Source organism: Silurus aristotelis (genome assembly GCF_946808225.1).
Source record: "Silurus aristotelis genome assembly, chromosome: 11".
In the NCBI taxonomy this organism is placed as follows: Eukaryota; Metazoa; Chordata; class Actinopteri; order Siluriformes; family Siluridae; genus Silurus; species Silurus aristotelis.
Window position 1 is genome coordinate 25,883,225 of NC_139584.1, and position 25,573 is coordinate 25,908,797.

Genomic DNA, 25,573 nt, shown 5'->3' on the forward strand with positions numbered 1-25,573 from the left:
TGCTGATTTTGCACTCGTTCTTCCTCTATTTAAAGAGAGCGGCGATGTGCCTCTTTAGTGTTTTCTCTAGTGCCTCTCAAGCTCTCTCATCTCCTTGTCTAAATGCTCTGTGCAAACAGATCAGCTTCCACACTTCATTGTTCATGTTAATATTGCAACGTCAACACTACACCACTGACAACATCATCTCACATATATTGCCTACTAACCAAACCTAGTCTCTGCCATATGTCTGCATTCATTGGATTCTGAAACCTGGAAAGTTTCTCTTCATTACATCTACAGGTATATTTTTCTGTGTTTTTATTGATAGTATGTTGAACATTATTAAAAACTGCTGATGAGTTGTTATGTATTCTCCTACTAAATGCCATTTAAGGTGATCAAAAAGTTATCACTATGCCAAATTGTGTGGTTCTAAAGTTAAATATATAACCAAGCATTTAATATATGTGAGGTAATATAAAGTATGAGGCACCTAATATGCCCAAATATTCGATTTGCACCTTTTAATGCTGTGACGATTTTCACAGGTGAAGACACGTGTCACATTTAAATAGAGTTAGGGTTATATAACCCGGCCTTCCTGAGAAGTTCCTTCCTACATCAGGTACAAAGTACTATACCTGCCTGTCTGGCTTTTATCGGCTGAGCAAAAAAAAAAAAAAAAAGAAAGGGACAGGCTGGGATCCATACTATTTACACAGAGAATTTCTACTTCCCTGGATCGTCTACTGAATCTGTTTCGCTCGAGTAAGTACTACAGCCAGAAATCTGTCTGGCACCATTGCAGAATGGACGAGCAGTCACCTGGAACCTCTTGTAATGTATCTAGGTGTTAGGAGTTGCATGCTTTTTTTTCTTTGCAAGCGTAACTGGTGTGACAGTGAAGCTATGTTTAGATAAATACATACTGTATGTTTGGTGTTGTCTTGCCAACGGTTGGTCTTTCTCCAGAATGTCAGGATTGTGAATGCAGAGGTATGTAGATAGGATTAATAATTGTTGACAGTACAGTGTGCCTAGTGGAGGCACATTAATGGAGCAAGAAGAACAAGTTAAAGAGCGTGCTAGCCTGGAGCTGGACCTGAGCATGGAAACTGTAAGAGAAACACTTGAACTCTTCCAGCTGAGTGTGTGTATATGTGTGTTGCATCGCTTGCAATATATCTTTATTTACTGAATAAGAGGGGTCCAAAAGTGTGAGCGCAAAAGCTTATGCAACATTTTTAGTCTGTTGATGCGCACTTTAATTGCTGCCACTCTTGAAATGTGTATCTGGCTTATGTCCTGACAAGTTTTTGCCCACAAGCATTTATACTTGCCTTGGTTTTATCTGGATGTTCACCAAATTTCAATCTGATATTTGCTGTGATATGCAAATCAGCTCATTACAATTGACCTTTCCATTTTGTTCCTCATTTCCTCATGACAGTTTCTACAGTAAAAACCGTGGCAAACTCAGAGGTCACGGACCATGTGTTATATGATCTAATGTGTTGGAAGGAGCTTTGGTTGGCAGCTACAGTTTGGAGAGTTGGGGTGTATTTATATATGGAAAAACCACATGTGTTTTATTGCTCTTATACCACAGCAATTTGCTGTTTTGGAGTAAATTTGAAGTTGGATATTACTACTGTACCTTTTTATTTATGACGTATGGAATTATGTCAGACATTTTTATCCCTTTATGTCCATCTGCAAAACAAGTCATTACCTTTGTTATAGCAGCTATAAACAGTTATTAACAGAAAAAAACACAAACTTGTTTTCCTTTTGTTTCCCCATAGAAACACTAAAGTATTACTGTAATAAAATATATTTGTGGTTTGAAATACTGCCTGCACTTCTGCCAGAGCTGCTCTTATAGAAAAGGTATCAACATATTTTGACCAATCAGATTCGGGAATTTGTGTCTGCAATGGGTAGTGCAATGGACACTGTTGCTGCTTCACATCTTCAGTGTCCTGAGATTGTGAAGTTTGGCATTTCTGTACATGTTAAAGCCACATGTTTCCTCAGGGTTCACTGGGTTCGTGCCACCTCCTTGAAACAAGAAAGTAAGTGGATTCATTTAGAGAAATCGCCACTCTATACGTGTGTAAATCCATGTGTATCATCCCCTATGACGATCTCGTGTTCCCGGGTGTAGTCCTGACTCAGGACCGGAGTTCCTGGTACAGACTCTGGATCCAACACAACTCTGACCAATATAAAGTTGGACAATGCCATTGTGTGTTACCCAGGCTGATATTCAGCAGATGTTCCAACCATATGGCCACGTGACGAAGATCAAACCAAAATCTGTGATTTTAAACAGTGAGAGGAAATGGGTTTGTTCTCCTGATTCTAAAACACAAGAGGGAGTTGCCTCTGAGAACACTCTGGAGTTTCTATTATTTCCATCTGTGCATGTGTGTGTGTGTATATGTGTGTGAGTTGGATGGAAACTATTATGGAGCCCCCCCCAACAAAACTTGTTAGGCCCTGAGAGGTGTGTGTGTGTTTCTGGTTTGCACACAGGCTGAGTCACAGAGGCACAGCCCATTAGTAGACGCCCCCAGCCCAAAACAGACCAGTGGCTTTCCCGCTCCTCTTACTCCCTCGCTCTGTCTAACCATTTCGCTGGAACTTCATCTCAAAGTAGGTACCGGTTTTTCTCCTGTCACTGCATTCACACACTCCGATCCACATTAGCATTTTGCATCACTAACACTTACCATGTGTGCTATTATGTTTGTAATGACTTCCTTTGTGCACGTTGACTTGATTCATGTAGTTTGCAACTCTTGTAAACTGGGAAAGAAGACTGCAATATCCTTGTGTGAACTGTGGAGGCTAGTGCAGCCTGATCTTCTGGATTCCAAGCTCTAAGTGGGTAACCTACAAATGGGAAACAAACTCATATGCTGAACAGTGTTGTATGAGTGCCATTGTTTTATTCACTGGTTGCATATTTTCCGAGCTGCATTGTAGCATGAGAATGTCAGAATTAGGACTCTCACTGAGGACTCAGGAGTAGCTGTATGTTTCTGTCAACAAACTAGTTTATAATTTATTCTTTCATACAATAGTTGGTAAATTGTTGTGATTGGTATAATATGGACGATTTCACATTATGTGTACTTGTCCTGTTGCATATGATAGGAATTGCATATTGAATTGAATCTTATTGCTGAGACACCTTTTAGGATGTGTATCATGTGCATATTCATTCATTCATTCATTCATTCATTCATTCATTCATTCATTCATTCGTTTGTTCAGTTATTCTTTCATTCATTCATTCATCTATTGTAAGTGCTTTATCTTGGTCAGAGTTGTGGTTCATCTGGCATACATCACGGATGGAATACCAGTCTATCACATTCTATTATGCCAGTGCAGCTTAGTAGTTTTAGGTAAAAGAAGTGGAAGGCCATGTCTCCATTATACTTCAGTACTTCAAATGATTGAATGGTGAATAGGCTACACCTTCTTCAGAGTCCATCAATTTTTTACTGGGACTAAAGACCACACCTTCTTCAGTAGGATAGTCAAAAAAAGAAGCCTTCTTTACTTCTTTACTGTAACTGACAGAAACTGAGCTCACACTTCCTTCACATTTTACTGGGACTGAAAAGTAAGGCAAAGATTTGATTATGTCAACTATATTTATAAATGCTTTCACTTTTAAGGTAAATTGTTAGAACTGAGAGTAGATCAACTATTAAATGGTTTTCTCATCCCTGCAAATATTAAATGCTTCGTCTCTGGTTTATTCATCCCTGCGACTTCCAAATAGTTTCCTTATCCCTACTATGGAGTGCAAAAGTGCAATTACTTCTACATCCCAATATAAATCACACAAAGGCCACACCTCCTTCACAGGGACTGACAGCTTTAGAGTCCTTGACTTTTTCTTTGGGACTAAAGGTCACACGTCCTTCACAAGGGTAGAAGCCACACCTCTACTACTGATACAGAGCCCATCAGACCAGCTTCCAAAGTTATGTAAGATGCCTCCAGTGGCTCATCTCAATTAGCTAATCTGCCTTATCTAAGTTATCGCCATTACAGTCCAAAGATATCCATTTAGGTTGTGGTCTTTGGTAAAGCAAGGATGTTATTAATGATGCAAAGATGTCAACAATGCTAACAAGAAAACGTCTGCTTGTTTTCAATTTGCTTAAAAGGTCAAAGCTCATGACTTAGGGCAAAGTTCACCTGGTTATTGGGACCAAGCAAAAATGATCCTTTGCTAGAAGCTGATACACATCTTCTTCACATCCTCTGTCATTTTCCATTCAGAGAAAAAGCTTTTGTTGGATTCAGTCTGGCCAATGCTTTAGCTAACAATATACTGTATCATCCGTATTTTCTCAGCTAGGGGGTCGGAAATTATAAAACCTTTTTTAAACTAAGGGAATTCATGAAGCGCTTCTGTTTCTGCAGAAATGTCCATGCAACTAATTCACATTAAACTGGACCGCCACCATATTTGTGTTATTATCCAAGTTGACATTTTAGGTTATCAAGTTTGACTGGTGCATTTCCTTATGTGACTTTTGTAAATCATTGCAAGCACAGTGTCGGCAAATCATAGTTGATAGACGTCACCAGATGACAATAGACTGGTTTGTGTTCATTGTTTTTTGTATTTAAAACAGAATTTTTTATATTTAACATTTCTTAAAGATAATTCAGGAATTGGTCAAGAAGGACACAGATGCAAGATGGAACAACTTGCGTTTATTATACTTTTTTTTGTGAAGGAGACTATAGAGGTGACAAACAAAGCTGACGAATGATTGGTTAATGGCAATCCATGGTTGGTTGTTTAGAACAATGGTGATCAATGATTGGTGGTCAAAACATAATTGATCAATGATTGGTTGTTGAGAACAGTGGTTATCAATGATTGTTTTTTAAGAACAATGGTCATCAATGATTAGTTGTTGTGAATGAGAATGACTAATGATTGGCTGTTGAATAAATGAGTTAATCAAGATTTACTCATTGGTGCTCACCAGATCTAGCTGACAGTCAAATCTAATCTAATCTCTTGCATCATATTACACTGTTATGTGAAAAATGTGAGAAATTGTACTTCAGGGGTACCAGAAAGGAATGTAAAACGTTTGCCATTAGGATAATACCATTAAAGGTACACAGAAGGACCCCGCCCATATGTCAATTTTTCTGACAGTTTAGTTGTTTCGGTGGATTTATAGCAGTATAAGCATCATGGTATTAAAAGTAAATATTTGCCAGAGTTGTTAACCAAACTTACTGTCTTATATAACACTGGGCCTTGCCCATAGTGTCATTCCTACCATTCTGTCAGAAACTATTGCATATTAAATACTGCTTGATAATAAATAGGAAGTTCCTTAATGGACAGTTCCTATGTGTATAGGTGCTCGCTTCTCTTCTAAGTAATGTTTGGTAATACATGCTCTACAAAAATGTATGACTCACACACACACACAAACACACGCACACACACACACACACACACACACACACACACACACACACACACACACACACACACACACACACACACACAAATACTTCGGGTGTTATTCTGAGTTGCACTGGCTTCTTCCAAACCACTGAATTATTAAAAAGCTGCTGACTCCTACAGCTCTAGAGAGTAAGAGACGTTCACACACACACACACACACACACACACACACACACACACACACACACACACACACACACACTTACATTCATAGACTGTTAATTTGTTGAGAGAAGTAATTATGCATGTCTCATGTATGTCCTGTTGAAGACACATAGTATGTGTGCACATGTGTGTCTGTGTGTGTATAAACAACAACATCGCATGCTGATGAAATAATGAAGCCCGTCACCTGAACTCTTGGTTACATAACGTGTCCCCTGCAGGCCATGCTGCTGCATTAACGTACAACCTGTGGATGCACCGGTTCTGAATCATTGTCTTAGCAAAGTTAAACAGAAACTATTCTGTCCAATTTCAGACAAATAATTCTGTTTACGATCCTGCTTTGTTTACATTCGTGTCCTCTGGAGAATTTCTTGACTCAATCCCAGATTTCAGCAGGTCACGCTCATCGGTGGCACACTAAGAGTGCTAGCGTGTTTTATTTCTTTAAGTTTTGTTAAAGTTTTGAAATGTGTGTTGTAGTGTCTACAGTATGTTCACAGCATTCTTTGCTATGCTGGGTTTGACAGCTAGCCAAATCAAGCAAGTCACATTTAAAGGAATGCTTCTGTCTTTAATTTTCTATTGAATCTGTAGCCAAGCTGCCACTGCTGGGCCCTTGAGTCCTCTAATCTCACTTCTGTTGAATACATGTGCAATATTATTTCTGTATAGTCAACAATGTGCAATATTATTTATTTATTTTCACTACTCTTCATAATATATATATATATATATATATATATATATATATATATATATATATATATATATATATATATATATATATATATAAAATTAGAAATATGTATTCTATTTCAGGTAAATACTGTTGCTCATTTTGAGAAACGCACTGTAAATGTACTGGATTGTACCGGTGCAAATGGCAATAAACTAGAAACTCTGCTGCTCAGTTGTACAAATGAGATAGATGTATGTTGCTCTGGATAAGGGTGTCTGCCAAATGTGTGGTAGAAGTAGAAGTCTAAGGGCAGATTTAGATTTTTTAGCATCCAAAGCAGAGGCTAGACTACAGGTTGCCAAACAAAAGTAAACCTTAATCATAAGCCAACACATATACTGATTAGGTATAACATTATGACATTATAACATTGTGACCGTTGAAGTCAATAAGACTGATTGTCTCTTCATCATGGTACGTGGTAGTGCGGGGGATATATTAGGCAGCAAGTGAATATTTTGTCCTCAAGGTTAATGTGTTAGAAGTGGGAGCAATGAGCAAGCGTAAAGATTTGAGTGAGCATCTCCAAAGTAGCTTTTGTTGGCTGTTCCCGGTCTGCAGTGGCCAGGATTTATCAAAAGTGGTCCGAGGAAGAAACAGTAGTGAGCCGGCGACATGGTCATGGGAGACCAAGGCTCATTAATGTGGGGAGCGAAGGCTGGTCCATGTGGTCCGATTCAGCAGACCAGCTCCTGTAGCTTAAATGGCTAAAGAAGTTAATGCTGTTAATGCTTAACAGGTCAGGACTGTTTTAGGAGCAAAAGGGGGAGGAAACACAATATTAGGCAGGTGGTCATAATTTGCCTGATCAGTGGCCATAAAGTTATGCCTAGTTGGTGTATGTAAGTATAAAAAAGCAAAAAATAAAAACTAAAGAAGGGCACCAAGGAACAGGTGAACACAGTAGGGTAATCAACCAATGACCAAAGACACGACAAGGACCAGAAAGTATTAATTAAACAAACATAAAACATAGTAAATAAAAGGAAAGGACATGAAATGAATCCAAGGCAAAATGAAAAAAGGAGTTTATTGTAAGGTTTAGATTTAGTCTAATTTAGATGATATATGAATTATCATAGAATTAAGTTTTAATACAGAAAAAAAAACATTTACACATTAATATTAAACCCTTGCTGTTAATACAAATGAATCAACACCTTCCTATCAACATATTCAAGAATGTAACAGTGCCGTGGTAAAAGTGCTTATAGTTGCTGCACTAGTCCTTTTCCAGTTTTCTGCTTGTAGTTTATCAAGCTAAGGTGTAATTTCATGTTTCACTGCCAGCAAATGTATCAAAAATGCATTTTCTTAGCCTTGTGAAACCAGCTAGAGCCTGGTGGTCCCTTCTTACATTTCCTGCCTGGAATAAACTATGATCTCACTCATACACTGGAAAGAAGAAGCAATTTCTCCATGCCTCTTCAAAATAATGAAGTCATAAAAGCACCTGTCTGTTTCAAATGAGGGGTTTGTAAGCTCAAACCTGCACAGCCATGCTAGGTTTGTGCTCAATGAGGGGGCTTGTTGGTGAGCCACTGCGTAAACCCCTTACTGTCTGTCTAGCATGCAATTTTTTTAGAAGCCATGTCTGTACTTGCAAAACCTTAATCTCCAGCTCTATACATTGTTTTCATGAATCAGGCGATCCGTTCGTGTTTACTCCCGACTTATCTCGATCTTTCACTGAGCTGTTTGGAGAAACCTGCTCTTTTCTAAGTTGTAAGAATTGACAGAAGCAATAGAGGGAGAATAGCATGGTTAGAAGGGTGGAGGCTGTTTTGTATTTGACTTCCCCTGTTTTTATCAGCTCACTGTAGTAATATCACCTTATTAGCACAGAGAATACATTTGGTGCCTATTGAAATGTCACTCCACAATGCAGAAAGTCAGCCAAGAACGAGTTGAGTGTACACCGCCTGGTCGTTTCCACGGCAACCTTTCGTGACCGGGACGTTCACCCCAGGCAGAGCAACGTGTGTGTGTGTGTGTGTGTGTGTGTGTGTGTGTGTGTGTGTGTGTGTGTGTGTGTGTGTTGGTGCAGTTACTCTATCAAGGGATTGAATAGAGGTTAAGTGTAAGAGTAAAAAAAGAGGGAGTCTGTGAATGAGAAAACAAGAGAGAGAGAGAGAGAGAGAGAGAGAGAGAGAGAGAGAGAGAGAGAGAAAGAGAGAGCACGTAGCCAGTCGGTGAGATCAGAGAGAGAGAGAGAGAGAGAGAGAGAGAGAGAGAGAGAGAGAGAGAGAGAGAGAGAAGAGAAAGAGAAAGAGAGAGAGAGAGAAAGAGAAACAGGAGGTCTAAGCTGGTCAGATGTGAAGTGTGTGTAGGAGAGGCTGTGTTTTCCTAAGGACTCTATGCACAGCAGTACCATCACACACTGCAGCAGATCTCTGACACATACTTTTGGTGAGTTCACTTTTCCCTATTCCATAGCAACACACAAAACTTTATAAATTAGTAACCTGTAGTCCAGGCCTTTAGGACTTCATTTAGAAATACAGTACACTAACCTCAGAAATGTCAGGTTCGAGGGAGTTTGCTTTCAGTGATTTCAACTTCCTATGCGTCTTCTCATCTGCTTTACATATTGAGCGCTCCGATTTGTTTTAAAGAACACTCAGGAATGGATATGTGCTGTTGAAATTATCAACAAAGTTCCAGGTGGTGTGTGAATAGAAATTTCTGTTGATGTTGTACAACGGCGTAAACCTGTATTTCATTTGTGTTTGGTGAACTTAAGATTGGTTTATGTTAGTTTTAGCTATAATCGAATGATAGATATTTATCCATTCCATAAATGAAAGTAAGTTAGGCTGAACTTTTAAAATAAAGTTTCAGATTACTTTTCAGTTACATGTCTTGCAAAGTTTGCCATTGGATAAAATCTTCCTTTTACTTTAACCTAAAGACCCAAACCTGTTCCAACATGAAAATGCCCAAATGCTACATAAAGATATGGTTTACATGGGGTGGAGTGGAAGATCTTGAGATCTTGCATAGAGCTTTTTTGACCTCAACCCTAGTGAACATGAACATGATGAATTGGAACGCTGACTGCAACCAAGGCCTCAGCACTTTACATCAATACCTGATTTTACTAATGCTGAATAGCTGATTGGCTAAATGAGCACAAATCTACACAACCATGCTTTAAACTCAACGGAAACATCTTCCCAGAAGAGTAGAGGCTTTTATAACAGCAAAATTATACTGTAATAATAATAATAATTATATATAATTAAACTACCAGCACATACCAATTAAACCAGTGTTCAGGTAGCCACATAGTGGACTTTGTCCGTGTAGTGTAATTGAATTAATTATGAATCATTTAATATCAATTAATTAAATAAATTGCCTTGCTGCTACCACTAAAGTCAGAGCTACTGCTTAAAAATTTGAATAAATAATTTAACAGTGCTGTGGTACAGATTACAATGACGTTATTTTGACAAGTATTAATATGCTGCCCTAAAATATAAAAATAATAATGTATTAATTATTAAAGGACATTGTTTAGTGAGTCTATCTTCAGGCTTTTACAATAACATTAATGGTATCCTAACTTGTTCTTAGAAATCGTGTTTTTATGGAGTCAAAGCAAACACTCTGTTCCTCTTGTTTAGAAAGTTAAGGCTTCTGCATTCTGGGATTAATCTGGGTGCATATTTTCTGTGTTTTTTCTATGACTGTCTTTCCTCATTTTTGTTGGTAAATGTGACTGGTGTGAATCCATTATTGTGTGTGTGTGTGTGTGTGTGTGTGTGTATGAGAGAGAGAGAGAGGGAGAAAGAGAAGGAGAGAGAAAAAGAGGATGTAGCAGTATATAACTTGAGTAACTTTCCTATGAATCTAACAAATATGAAAATAGCAATATCTTAACTCTAGACACTAAAGCTAGCAAAGTAGCTAACAGTGTAAATCAGTTGCCAAGTCACTAGCATGCTAGTATGAACTGTTTATTTGTGTAAGCTAGTAGACAATGTCACTACAAGCTAGCATACATAAGATTAACTATTATATATTCTATATGGGTACAGGGCTAGCTAACATTAGTCAAGCACAAGTTTGCTGCTAGCTGACATTAGACGAACTATTATATGTCAATATGTTTATTTGTAAATCACACATATTAAACTAATGAGGCAACAGTATAGTTTCATTTAAAAAATATATTTGTGTAGTCATCTTTAAGGGTGTATATGTGTGTGTATGAAAGTTTAAACTTATTAGCAAGAAATAAAGTTGCGCCGAACCTTGCCAAAATGGGGACTAAGATTTGGTGACTTTCTATAGTATTGTAGTGAAGTGGTGGACATTAGACAGCTGATCAGAAGATTGTGAGTTCCATTCTATCCGCTACCAATCTGCCACTGCTGGGCCCTTAATCCTCAACTGCTCAGCTGTATAATTGAGATAATTCTGAGACACCATACTCATGGCCAAATTCCTTAAATGGCATAAGAATGGTGACCTTCTTTCTGAATAGAGCCTGGCCTTAGTTTTTTGGACCCCAGTCACCAGTTACTAGCGTGCCTTATCCCAATGGCCCACTGATCACCATATTAGTCTATGCAGGAGACTAATGGTGACATTTCAAGCATTAGAATCAAGTTAATTATGAATACCTCTGTTCTACAGTGATTTGTGGTATTATACAAACTATAATTTTTAAGATCATGGTGCTTTAATTGACCTTTTATCATTCACAGAGTATGTACAGTGTGATGAACGGAAGATTGATGAATGCTACACCCTTAAAGATGACTACACAAATATATATCTTAAATGAAACTATACTGTTGCCTTATTAGTTTAATATGTGTGATTTACAAATAAACATTAATTGAGACACCACTTCAATCCAGTGAAAATGGTAGTAATGTTCATTTGCTGTAGCAAACTCCAAATTTTAGAGCTGCGGTTGGATGAATCACCCGGTTGGATGGGTTGAAAAAACCAGAAAAGTATTTTTTTCCAGAATCTTAAGTTGCCTTAAGAAAAATATTCAATAGAATCATGTAGAGCAGCATTCCAAAAGGCATAGAAACTGCTCTTTGTGTTTTTTTACATTTGCTAAGGAAACAATCCCTCTAAGAGGAAGAACATGAAGCGTGGTGTCAGTTCATTTGCTTTTTTTACCTTCCTACTAGAACTGTACATTTTAAAACTAATCCAAGACCTAGGGAGTCAATGGATTAGTGTAGCAGTTGGTGGTAAAAGACATCTGAACAATGACCAAAACATGTTTCCAAACGGCCAGACCTTGTCCGAGTGGATCAATTTGTGTGTTTTAAACCTAAAGGAGTGTCTGGTTATTCACTATCAAATGGTATGCAGCATCTGGGCTGATCAGAGAGCCATACATGGTTAGGAGATGGGTCTGTTTTTGATTAATGTGTGTATTCTTTAATAACGGCTGATTGTAAGCAGACACAGAGCCATGTATGGGCCAAAGTGAAAGAGGGAGGGCAGAATGTGCATGTTTGTGTATTTGTGTGAGGAAGAACGAGAGCGAGCGGATTATAGTGTTCAAAAAAAAGAATGAAGCGAGTGTCTGGAAAAGTTGATCAAAGAAAAAGGAGGGATGACGAAGATGAATGGAAGGACATTTTTCCTGGACTTGGGGTCGAGTATTATGAACTTCACTCCACAAATCATTTTGGATGGTAGCCTGGTACTTGTCTGTTATCGCTTCCTTAATAGACAATGTTCTGGATTCATTGTTTCTCTTTTCTCTCACTCTTACACAAGCAGCAAGATTTGAATATATGGCAGATATGATTGCTCATCATTTCCCAAACAAAGTAGGAAACAATTTGAGTGTTTCATTTATTGCCTGGTGCAACTGGGTTGAGTTACTTCACTCGCAGTTGTGCTTATTCGGTGTATTGATTCACATACGTTTGCATGGTCTTTTGGGATTTTCATTAAAAATGATGCGTAACAGAGCCTGCAAACATGCATCACTACCATGCACCAATATAGAGTATATAAACATGTCTTCTTCCTTTTATAGGATTGTCTTAAAGCAAGGATTTATATCTTCTGATTTATTTGGACAGTCCCGAAGACTGATGCGAGTAGTCGTTTCCAGTGTGACAAACAAAACAGCTCAAGTTCAGGAAGTGCTCCAAATAACTCTGAGAATGGATAGAGGTTCAGTGTTATAACTTGTCTGATCACAAGATTGAGGGTGCCAGGCAATTGTTACAAAGCGAGCCCACATTCATTCATCTACAGTTTTGTTCTCTGATCAAAATAGAGGTGTATCTGGAGAACAATCTGGATGGGAAGTTAGTTCATCCACAGTGCACCATTACTTTTATAGAAATCCCAATACAGAGTGTTAATTAGTCTTCCCACTGAACTATAAACTGAAGGTGTACCTAAGAAATTGTTTGCATTGAATTGGCCTCATTTATCGAACTGGATATATATTAAAAAAAGAAAATATATATTATGTATATACTGTATTCCATATTCTGTTACCATTTTTATAATTCCATTTCTATTCTTTATTGTAATTTCTGTTTTATTATTTGAATTGCAATTTTATTTTATTATATTGCAAATGTAATGTATTTTATTTTAATTTATTTAAAGTTTTTTATTTTTCATTTTTAACCCTTTTTTTTTTTTTTTATCCCTTTTTATGTCCCAGACTGGTCTTAATAAGCATTCCAATTGTATACACTACGTTGTATATATGGATTGTTTTTGAAAATCCAGCTAGTTCCATGATCTAGCTTCAAATTATATTATTAGCAATAGGGAACTGTATATCCAAATAATATTGTCAGGTTCCAAATTGCTTATTTACCAGTTACATTTACATTCCTAATATCGACACTAATTTCAGCCATGACTTCAATTCATACAACTGAACAGCGAAGTTAAAGAGTTAAGGGCTTTGTTTAACTTGCAAATTGGTGTTGCTGAAAATTGGACTCATGACCTTCTGATCTTAACCATCGAGCTACAATTATTAATAAACCTTTGTGGAACTTAGTTGCTTTAATTGTATGTGTCTATGGCAGATGATGCTCTGCATTGGCTGAGCTGCATTAGTGGAAAATTTAGCATATAGGAAAAAATACTTACTGTTTACTGGTTATTTGTTGTTTTCACCTCTATGCCATCACAAAGTTTTGCCTTTTATTAAATTGACTGTGCCGTGAATGTGGTATGTAAATTTTAAGCTGATGGGTATTCATCAACGTTTGTACCTGTACAAAGGAAATAAGCCTTAACAAAATAGTTTTTACTTCAGTTTAGCCTGTGAAAACATTTATGCACTTTAACTAAAAGATTGATAAATGAGGTCAAGGGAACAGGAAAGTTCTGGACAGTCTGGTTAATAATTGAATACCTAAAAAAATACATTTTAAGCCTTTTTTCTTAGTGGAACAATATGGCATGGTCAGTCTGTGGGCTCTATAATGAATAGCACAACAGTTAAATAGAAGAACCTGTTTTTGACCTCACTGGTAATTAAGATGCTTGAGTGGTTAATAGAATAGCTGACTCAGGATTGGGTACTGAGATTGTAGACATATTGACACATCAGTGCTAAACCATTGGCAAACTATTGGCAGTCCAGCCAATTGTAAAGAGGTGTGATCCTACAGCATGATTTCTAACCAAACTCTTTTATTCAGTCTTCCTCCAAAATTACTAATGCATTTGTTTCTTATTTGTATTTGGGACATCATGGGACAGGGTTCATTCTTTTGAATACACTTGCTATTGTGACTAAGGTCATCAGGCTTCAATTGACTTCCTTAGGCTTGAGAGACAAAATGGTCACAAAGACTATGAAGCCCTTGGTAAACTATAAAAGTAGTTATAGCTGGTATTGTTGCTAGCTAAACATGTAGAATACTTGGACTAGAATATCTCTAAAAAAAAAATTAAAATAACCTTATCAAAGATCCAATTCTTAGATTTTTTGGAAAGTTTTATTGCAATGCCATAAAGCACAATCTTGTCCCTTTAAACCATTACTGCTTCTTTACATTTACATTTACATTTGCAGCATTTACTTTGCTGGTCTATGCTTTCCATAGACCAGCAAAGAAAATAGACATAACAGCTAATTTGTAAGACATAGCAAGATCAATAAAAAAAGTCATTAATTATATTATTAATTTTAAAATAATCGTTTTCAGCCTCTTTGATGGTGACTCCATCATTTTTTCCGTTCACCTACTAGTTGGTCATGTTTCCAGATTGATGATTCAGACTGCTCATCCCAAAAGAGCCTGGATGACGTTACCTTCAAACATTCCTGTGGAAAAAATCTGTTCAGTGTGATGTTCTTCGTAGGAAGTTGCAACTTCCCCCCAACAAGCTTTGGAACAGTCAGTTCTATTTAAAGATATTATCTCAGATATCTAGACTGATATCTCTTATATTTTCTATCTCTAACTAAAAACATCTGGCATGAAGAATGGAACCTCGTGATGGAACACATAACAAAGAAATGTCTGGAGTCATGACATCACTGGGCTTCAAGGGATATGTAGTACTGTTGGTTTCCAGCCTAGAATTATGCTGACTGGAAGAAATTATGGAAGCAAAACTGGCAGAACAAAAGGATTGCTTGTATGATGACATAATTTATTGTTCTATTACACTGTAAAAAAGAACTCATCCTTTTTATATGATACAGAATTACATACAAGAAAGAGAAATTTCCGGGCCTGTGATGCCCAGTGATTTTTTTTTGGCAAACTTTACTTGTAAGGAAAGCAGCCTTATTTATGGGAATTCCAGCTGTGATTTTAACTATTTACAGCTTTCCAAAGCACTACTTATAACATGACCTTAAAAAAAGCCAAAGTATTAACTTGCAATAGTGGAATCTTGTTAATATACAGTTGCTTATATAATGAATACATTATGAATCTAAACCAAGCTTTATTATAATGTGCTAGCTCTGATCTTTAAATCCTCATTTTGTGTATACATTTTCTTATAATTATTATTTAATACCAGTTAATAGGGAAGACCAAATAAAACGGTATAGGGATACACCATGCGTTACAGCATATGGTAGTAGTTACAGGTTCACCACTTTTAGCCTTAGGCCTCCTCTTCATTAGCTAAATTCATTATCTCAGTCTAACCTGTCTGATACCCCATGCAGCTGGTATGCAGGTCTCCGGCATTAGAGCGGCTGATGTCAGAGCCGGAACCTAGCAGTCTATAAAACAGCTGAAACACCAATTAGGCTTAGAATACAATTTGTGTAACAAACAACAGACATCCTGCTTGCTTGCATAAGGATGAAAGCTTGATAAGATTACAATGACGGATGGATGGATGAATGGAGGAAAGGATGGCTGGATGGTGGAAAGGATGGATGATGGCTGTATATTTAGGCTAGATGAGATAAAATTTAGATTTGGGGTAAATTACACAGATTATACAAGCATCAGTGGATGTCCAATCATTTTAGTTAGTTTTGAATTTCAGCCATCAACTAGTCTCAGTTGTATTTTCCCACATCCCAATTTGATGCATACAGTGCCCAGTGTAAAAGGTCCAAAAGATGTTCTCCAAATGTGCAGAGCAGCTGAGTAGCTGTGAGTTCTTGAGAAATGTGTCTGATGTCATTGCCAAGTTTACTTGTACCGGCTATGCGACATTCCAAAACTCCATGCTCAACGTCAGGCCAGGAAACGACTCTTGCCCTGAAGTCCATGTAGGGCCTGCTGGATAAACAGAAGCCAAAAGGCTTTAGATGATTCTGTATATAAGAACATCCTGATCTGCTTGTCTCTGTACACATTAGAGATACACATGGGTTTGAAGGTTTAGAAGTTTTAAAGCAATATTTGAAATATTTTAAAGCAATATTCTTCCAAACCTTCTTAGTTAACATTTTTTTATTGTGTTTTCTGAAAGCAGTGACACATCGACGATCACACTAATTGAGTCAGTACATATTTACAGATTTTATTGGGATAAAACATTTTGTATACATATTTGCTTAAAATTAATTTGCTCTTGATAACTAAGACAAAGTGGAATACATTTTTGGTTGTATTATTCTGAAGTTTATTCATTCTGCATAGTAAAGACATCATTACATTGTATGATTGTCAGCTTAATGTTGCTATTTAAATTTATTGCAAAATTGTTTTAAGGGACACATGAGGCCGATTTGATTTTCAACCAATGAAATAGCAAATATAGCAGTAATTTACAGCATTTGGCTTATACCCTTATCCAGAACAAGGGACTCTCATGTAATTTATACAGCTGAGCTGCTGAGGGTTGAGGGCCTTTCTCATGTCCCCGGCAGTGGCAGGTTGACAGGGACAGTAGTTGAACTCTTGACCCTCTGGGCCAAAGGCCCATGTCCTTACAACTGAGCTATTCCACACCAGTAACAAGCATGGTGTTTTACTTGCTGCTAGACTAAGAACAAATTCTTATATTAGAATTCAAATCTGTTGACACTATTGAGGGAACTTTAATGTCAGCGTTCCGAACAAAGAATCTGCTTAGCCAACCCCAGAACAAAAAGCATCTTCTCCTGATGTGCTCCACATGAGACAAGAGCAACTGGAGGAAGTCTATTTGCCATACCCATGTGTTGAGAATAAACACTCCTAAAGCCTTCTCACGTTCTGCATAGTTATTTGAGTGGTTTTATGGCCTGGCTGTCAGGAAGAAGCTTGACCGTATTAGGTTGACTTTGTCCTCTGTCTCTCGTAATCTTGGGCGTTCGAGTTTTTCCTGACGTGTTTGCTCTCCTGCTCTCTCTCTCTCTCTCTCTCTCTCTCTCTCTCTCTCTCTCTCTCTCTCTCTCTCTCTCTCTCTCTCTCTCTCTTTCTCTCTTTTTTTCGTTCTTTTTCTCTGTACCTATTTAGGTAATCGAGGCCTTAAGAAGCCAGACGTGCTGCAGTCCACGCCAAAACAGCTTTATTGGCTTTATATGGCTTTTGAAGTCTTGGAGAGCAGTACTGCTATTATTTTGTTATTTAATAGTGCCAGAATTATGGTTTCCATCTCAAAGATGCAGCTCTGACAAAAAGAACAGTGGGTAATTGCACAAGATAGGCTATTATGTCATAATTTCACGCACACAAACACACATAAACACAAATTTTGTTTTTAGTTTAAAATCCCAGTTTAAGCCGTCAGCATTAGCCTCGTAAAAGCTAAGAATTAAGTAGATCTATCCTGATATATGACAGTCTATGTATATGTCATTAATCTTCATTAACGTACACATGTTTTCTAATGAGAAGCACAATATGTTAATCTCCTTTTGTCTCTGGTGTTAACAGCATGAACATCTCCAGTGTCTGAAACCTCAAGCTCGCTTTTGAATGCTGAATTAGTTTGACTAATGAATCAAGATCAGCTTGAAAGATGTAGTTGTCTAGGGATTACAATTGAAAAAAGGTGCTTGTTTGTGCTTCTGTAGATGAGAGAGAGGGTAGCACCCATGACATTCCTGAATGTTAACTGTGAGATGTTGACGTAGTTATATGAATTACATTGTGGGTTTTACAGACTACTTTTGGTAATGTTTAAGGTTAAGAGTCAGAGCTGGGCTTGTGAAATATGAGTGTGGAATGAGGGGAGCTTTCCAAAGTACACAACCCTTGCAAAACGAACAATTCCCATGCACAACCATTAATATATATATATATATATATATATATATATATATATATATATATATATATATATATATATATATATATATATATATATATACTGTATATATATTGTATATATACTGTATATATTCATTATTCACACTGCCCACAGTTTTTTTTCTCATTCATATTCATGCCAGAAAGATTCACATGGTGTCCAGCTAAGACGCAACACAGAGGTTTTACTTTCATGCGGGCTTGAGCAAGCTGTTGGATTTCAAGATTGTGAAGATGTGTTCAGCACGAACATGTGGTACATGACACATTTACACCATCTTAGTAAGTGCCTATTCAGACCAAATTAGGCTAGCAATAACTATGAGCGTGTTTATATAATGGCTTATATCATAATTAAATTAAGAACTCGAATGATGTAGCTGAGGCAGAGACAGAATTCACAGACAGCGCTACCATTTCTACCTCTCCAGATTTTGATACAAATACAGATAGTGCCATTGTATTGCACCCCTAACAAAGAGGCCCACATTCTTGCACAAACACAGCAACCATGTTGTGAAGCATGCTGGTGTGTGCAAAACACATACAGAATGCCCAGCTTGTTTCCTTGTTATGTAACAAGGTCTGTTCAGTATTATCTGAGTCATGACAGAAAGGAAAAAGGACAATCATCACTCCATTCCATGTGCCTCAGGTCATGTAGCAGTAGAGACTCGATTCAGGAAACTGACCCCAGTCTTTGGAGACTGTAATGCTAATTATGGCAGGCCACATGAAAAACGCATCTAAATCCAGTCTTTGAGTGGCCAGCACTCCAGCAGAAAACTAAAAAAAAAAAAATTAAGCCTTGCACATGCTTTGTCAGATATGTCTCCACATGAACCTTTTTCTAAAATAGTCTGTTTTCCTTTTTTAAATAAAGGCAACTTTTCCCTTTATTATGCCTTTGTTTCCACAACATCTGATTGTTTTGTCTGAGGCACATCTTGACATATTCATAGCTGCCAACACTTGTTAACGTGAAAAATCCTAGTAGAACGGAATCTTGCCACAAAAACTGTCAGTAGACATTATGGCTTTGTGTTGTACAAAGACAGCATTTTCGACCCTACACATTTTACCCACCAGAAACCCCAGTTCTGTTTAATTAAGGTGTACATATTTGAGTAATTTTGTCTGATCAGTGTCTTAGCATTGAAAGCTAAATTTGTGTGATTTCTGTTAGTGTCCATTGTGTTTCATTGGATCTTTGAATGGTAATGTATCAGGGCTTTTCAGAGCATTATGGCTTATGACAGTGCGAATGCTGGAGACCGGAAAACACCAGCCTAATGTGAAGCAGATTCACAATTTTGGTGTGTTCCAAAGTTCAAGTTTGGTGAATGGGCTGTGGATCAGCTAAAGACGTGTGACCAAGAGACGATCAAAATATTATGGCATTACCTCTTCATAAAATACAAGATGGAGGGAGCACCAATTATACTGGTGTCACAATATACGAATTTATACAACATAAGTCTTAAAAAAAAAATTCATAAACATTAAAAAGGTGGTATCTCTGAACATTGGCTCATGATCTCTGAAGAAATTTCACCTGCTGAAAGTGTTACTGCATCCCAACATTAGGAAAATTGCTCTAGTAGTTCAGGTGTCAGCTCTCCAACTTATCACTCTATCAATAAATACTCTATTATGCTGCATTTAATCACTTGACACAGGATACCATTGAGCAGTAAATGATTATAAGCCTTTAGGGACCCAATTCATTCAATTTGGTGGTCCTTGGTTTTAAATCCGCAGATATATCGAACCACACTCACCATTCTCAAGAACAGCTATATAGTAAATGCCTTTTCTTTCCCTTTCAAGTAACTGTTAAGTTTCCGATTAAACCTGCTGTTAGCTGATTAGCGAGCATACAGCAGGATTCAGGACACCCACTAGTACAGCTTGCAGGAGATTTCTAATTATAGATCTTGTTATCTAGCTGTTGTTTGGGAGCCATTATCGAATCTTAATTGTGACAGCTAGCTTGCAGATATATTGTAAGGTTCATCAACTAGCTAAGAATATACAGCTTTCCTTATTCATATTTTTTATTGCTGTTCCTGCTAAAAAAAAACACACACATTGGGCTGGTCTGATGGTAGACCCTCCACAACAAATTCTTTTTTTTGCTTTATTATTGATTGATTAAACTGCTCAATAAATGCTTGGGGTTTCTCAAACAGCCTAACTGGTATTTGTGCTATAGTAAAATGCCCTAATGTTTTCACTTATATTTTTAGAGGTTTTAAAACAAGCTACTGTAACTATACTGTAGTGCATGAATTAAATTATCTCCACCAGCCAACTTTTCCCTGGCCATTTTGGGACAATTATTGAAAGAGGCATTCCAATGTTTATAATTCAAACTGAATTTTCTATAGCTATTGCCTCATTGCTTTCTGTAAGGTTGAAAGGGAAAAGGGAAATGATGTAAGCTACTTTTATTAGATTGTTCTCCCTGACAAGTCTTGGATAAAAACCAGAAAGTGTTTCAGCAGCTCAAACACAGCTTGTAAAAGACAGATCTGTTGTAACTTTCCCCTCCTCACTGCTCTAACTTGAAACAAATCGAACCATTTGGGATTCTCCACCAATAGAGATCTGCGAGAGATTCCAACAATGATGAAACATAATGGCAGACACAAAGCAGATAGCTACCACTAACGATCTATAATATTAAATAGGCCAAATAGGACCACTGCCAAACTGGTAGCGGTGAAACCTTCAGGACCTTTTGAACAAGGACAGAATTTTGCCTTTGGAGCAATGACAGGCTGAATTTCTCTGGTGTAGTGTAGAAGACTAGGAATCACAGAATTAGCACTCTGGACTTAGAATAAGAAAGTAGTGGGAGTAAAACCACTGCTGACCTTTTTCCTCGGGGACATTTGCAAATCTATCCCTTGCTCAAAAGAGAGGACATTTCAGTCTTTAACACTGAAACTCCTTGTTTGTAGCTAAAGCTTTGAACCAACAAGAATGTCTGTATCCTTTTGCTCCTGTTAAGAACTAGACTGCTAAAAGAATAGTATGAGGCATTTCAAATCTACTGCTCATGTGCTGAAACCCTCTCCTGGACAAGTTCATACTGAGTATCAACACACCATTATTGACCCAGTTGTTCCATTAAGAATGATATGTTGTTAGGTGTCTAGGTGTGATAGATTTCTAATATTAGTAAAACAGTGAATTTTACAAAATAATATATATTTTTTTGAACTAGGAGATTTAAACCTGTCCCAGCATGACATGGCTTCTGTGCACAAAGCTCCGTAAAGATATAGTTCATGTAGGTTGGTGTGGAAGATCTTCAACCTTAGCCATTTTGAATGCGTTTTGGATTAATGTAAAAGCTGAGGGCCTCCTCATCTATATCAGTATCTAACTTTACTAACACCCTTGTGGAGGAATAAGCACAAATCCCCACACTTCCCCACTCTAAAATCTAGTGGAACATCTTCCCAGAAAAGTTAAGCATATTATAACAGAACATGGGTACTTAATGTGGAATGGGATGTTCAAAAACCCTAATAGCAATCTTATGATGTCCAAAAATGTTAGTCCATATAGCGTATCTTAAAAGCCACTTGTCCTGGTGTTGCCTAATGATCCTTCAAATGATCCAAATTACAGTGTCTATTGAATACAACAATTCAATACACTAATTGATTCATATCAACTTATTGATGCAAAAGAATGATCAGTTTCTTTTATTTGGTCTAAAATGTCTAATATCTTTAATCAGTTCCGTTTGAGGAACACTTTGCTAATATGATTTCCCTAATGTTCTTTTCACAGACAGTGAATCTGAAAAATTCATTAAAGAAAAGGACTGGAAATCCCCACAGATGACATGCAGCCTCAGGTAGGAAAACACATCACACCATATTGTGGATTTATACAGTAACACAGCAACTGAAAATGATACATTTATTCACTCATTTTACAAACAGTCACTCATTAAAAGTACTCTGTTCTGCCTAAATATATCAGCATATATAAGGACATAGAGTCAAATGGTATTGTTATGTTAAACATAGATGCAAATGACTCATGCCATGACAAATAAAAAACGCAGCTTACACTGTCCACTGTCCTTCAACATGCAAATCTGGGATATTGAATAAATGTATGTGAATATCTCCATAATGTATATACAGTGACCCCATGTTAATTGATTTTTGTTAAATAGAATTCATTGTTAGAATTATAAATAGAATTAGAATTGATAGAATAGAATAGAATTAATAGCATAAATCATATTAAAGAATTGAAATGGTTTTCTTTGCTAGTGTCTCATTTCTCGTTTCTTTTTATCAAATCTTCGAGACGCTCAACATCTTCAGTTGAAACGATTTATAAAATAGAAACAATTTCAGTTTTTAAATTGTAAGTTTGCCCTTGTATGATACCTTTTCTATTTAGAAGGGGACAAGATATGAAATATGAAGAAGACATGGGCATAACATGCCTGCCCAAAAAAAAAAAAAAAAACAGTCTCTATAATTAAGAAATATTATTTTTTCCATAGCAATGTAGTGTAGTGGAAGTAGTGGGCATAAATGTAGTGGGCATGGCACGTAAACAGATTTTAATTATATGTTTTGTTACTCCACTTAGTTACAGTGTGATCTTTTGGAAGGAGTCTCCATTCTTAGTACTCTGTAAAAGTTTTGGGTGAAGCTATAACATGGGAAAATATTATTCATGGAGGATTTTCATGACAAGCTCTGGTGTTTTTTACAAGAAAGAAAAAATTTTAGGTTGATGTGGGAAAGACAGTTTATAGCTGTTATACTGTAGTGATAATTGCTGTGGCATAAGGTGAACAAATCACTTTAGGATGCGCTGTTTTTAGAAACGGATCAACTTCGTGGTGGTAACAGTAACTCAGCTTCACGTCGTGCTGCATCACACCATCCCAATGTCGAGCATATTCCTATAACAGCACGCCCCCCCAAGTGTTTTATTCACTACATAAATTACTTTCTCCCTATGGGGTGCTTGGAATTTCAAGTTATCTAGATTACATCCCACACTTGAAAGCTTTTTTGTAAAGTGTATGAAAACACAAGGCACTGATGCAATGTTGTTCTGGAAACACTTTGCGCTTGAGAGCCATTCAAAGTCATTAAAGTCTAGCCTATTCATCAGTACTCTATAACATGCCTCAGGAAAGACGAACACCCAAACACCACAAATCTGTAAAAAAAGAAAGGAGTGTGGAGCTATTTATCGACTGCACTTGGACGTATGTGAAAAAACCTTCGTCACTGGTCCCCTGACGCACAATAGCACGTCCGTGATTTAGCAAGATACGATTCCACCATCTGTGAGAGCGCCGGGATCTTCCCATGACCCCTGTAGTTCCGAGGTGAGAAAAAACGGAGCGTGTGCAAATCAGGTCAAGGAATAGAAAAAAAGTGTGAGCGGATCCAAAGGAGACGCCATGAAGAAAATGAGAGAGGAGAAAAACGGCTGGAAAGAATATGCAGGGATGCTAAACCAAAAGTGGAAGACACGCACAGGCATATAATGAGAGGGGAAAAGTTTGGTGCTCTTCCTAGCTTCTAATGATTGACATTGACCTTTTCTTGACCGTGCTGCCCAGAGCAGATATCTCAAGAGAGACCTGAAAGAGTCAAGCTTTGGAGAGGACAGTAATGAGCTTTTACTTTTCAGGCCCCCAAAGAATTGGGTACAATGGGGCTTTTATCCAAAAGCTACAAGATAGATGGCACTGAGGGAGGGTGTGCTCCTCCCAAAACACTTTATTTAAATACATTAGAATGTCTCCCTTTTACACTCAGGGTCAGTAAAAAAATCTAAAAGGAGAACACGAGGCAATTCGACTTCCAGGCTATTACAATGCAATTTTGGCAATATTAATAATGACATAATTTAAAAAACAAAATTGACTATCACAGTTGACTTTTTGTAATCACTATGTAGTGATTTATTAGAACATTACGTGTCTACAACATACAGGCATTCTGCATACAGTCTTTTTTCCAACTGTGTTCAGTACAGCAGGTGTCACCCTGTTTCCATCAAATAGGGGTGCCAGGTATTGGCTAAATCTCCACTCCAGCTATATCTCTTGAAGAATAAAAGACTAAACCCCCCCAAAACTCGCAAATTGTAAAAGTGAGTCACATTTGTTAATTTTCTACTCAGCTTTTGCATGGGCAACAAAGTCAGCATGGTGCACACGCATTCCGATGTACAGAGGTTACATATCCACTCCATAAAAAACTTTCCCTCTAGCAATCTTTGCATTTTATCTTATAAAAGAAATGCTATACTTACGTGTTCCCTTGTTTGTAGAAATGCATTAAATAAAATAATTTCCCTTGGCTTATAGAAATGCATTTGATTTAATCACTTTCCTGGGCTTGTAGAAATTCATTAGGGTCATTCTGATTAGCCTGAATAATAAGATCTCTGAGACTGCAAGTTGTTTTTGAGCAGTGCTGTAACTTCTTTGAAAGCTGTATATGTTTATAAAATGAAGATTGGGCACTCATTTTGCTCAATATTTCAGGACATGGGCTTCACCTGCGAGCAAGTTGGTGACTCACATTCTTGCTCAACCCAGCTATAAAAAGAACATAAACACATCCACCAAATATACCCTGTGCATCTGGTTTCTCTCTGCTTTTAAGTCCTGTTACAATTTGTCATATACTAACATCAATGCCAGTCTCTAGAGTTGCAGGCCAAAGTTGTGCTTTCATTTTAAATTTCCACATATTTGTAATATCCTGAAGTATCCCAAACTGTCTCTGACACTCATCAGAACATGCTGATTGGCTTGGCGAAAAATTGCTTGAATAAAACCGCTCCTTCTTAGGTCCTATGCCAAAATGAAATTGGTGTTGGAACAGGAAGTGAAACCACACTGTACTCCTGATGATTTTTGGCAGATTAGTGAATGGACAAACCAATGACAGTTAAGGACAGGATTTTGAGGGATCTCACATATATTGCAGAGGCACCATTTTGGGGCAAACTGGACTGTTTTTTTTTTTTATATTGTATTGCACAATCTATGGGAAACATCTGATGGGAAAATAAAAAGTGTTTAATGTCCTTCTGGCTTCATGCATTTGTTTAGTCCATTTGTTCTTCAGTTATTTGTTCTTTTGTGTAATTTGTCTGTTTATTGGAAAGCGTGTGTGTGTTTAGTCTACCTACAATTCGTGTCTCCTTAATAGTTATTTTGTTGGGGATAATGATAGAGTAAATAATCTGTGTTTTAGTTTATTACGCCCACATTTGTATTTTGCATGTGCCTTCTTCATCATAGACACTTTATAAATATGTGCTATGGATAGAGTTCAAATCTAGGGGTTATGTAATTACTAATAGAATAATTTACAGTCAGGGTTGGAGATAAATAAGTCACAGTTGCCTTTTTTTAATACCATTGTGTGTATTTTGCTTTCAAACACTGAGGATTCCTGG

General features: G+C 37.2%; 1 protein-coding gene across 9 annotated transcripts in view; it reads left to right on the forward strand.

Moving 5' to 3' along the window:
- The first annotated feature begins 636 nt into the window (after positions 1-636).
- The window catches only part of sorbs3 (sorbin and SH3 domain containing 3), a 51,225-nt gene continuing 26,288 nt past the window's right edge, over positions 637-25,573 (forward strand). For 2 of the 9 annotated variants that reach the window (XM_083554025.1, XM_083554027.1), the window contains exons 1-2: positions 8,687-8,825; positions 21,905-21,971. In XM_083554025.1, the coding sequence (XP_083410151.1) occupies positions 21,960-21,971 (12 nt within the window). In that variant the 5' untranslated portion in view covers positions 8,687-8,825; positions 21,905-21,959. Of the gene's footprint in view, positions 754-2,523; positions 2,644-8,686; positions 8,826-21,904; positions 21,972-25,573 lie in introns of those variants that run through there. The other 7 variants (XM_083554029.1, XM_083554026.1, XM_083554023.1 and 4 more) reach the window with 7 other exon arrangements.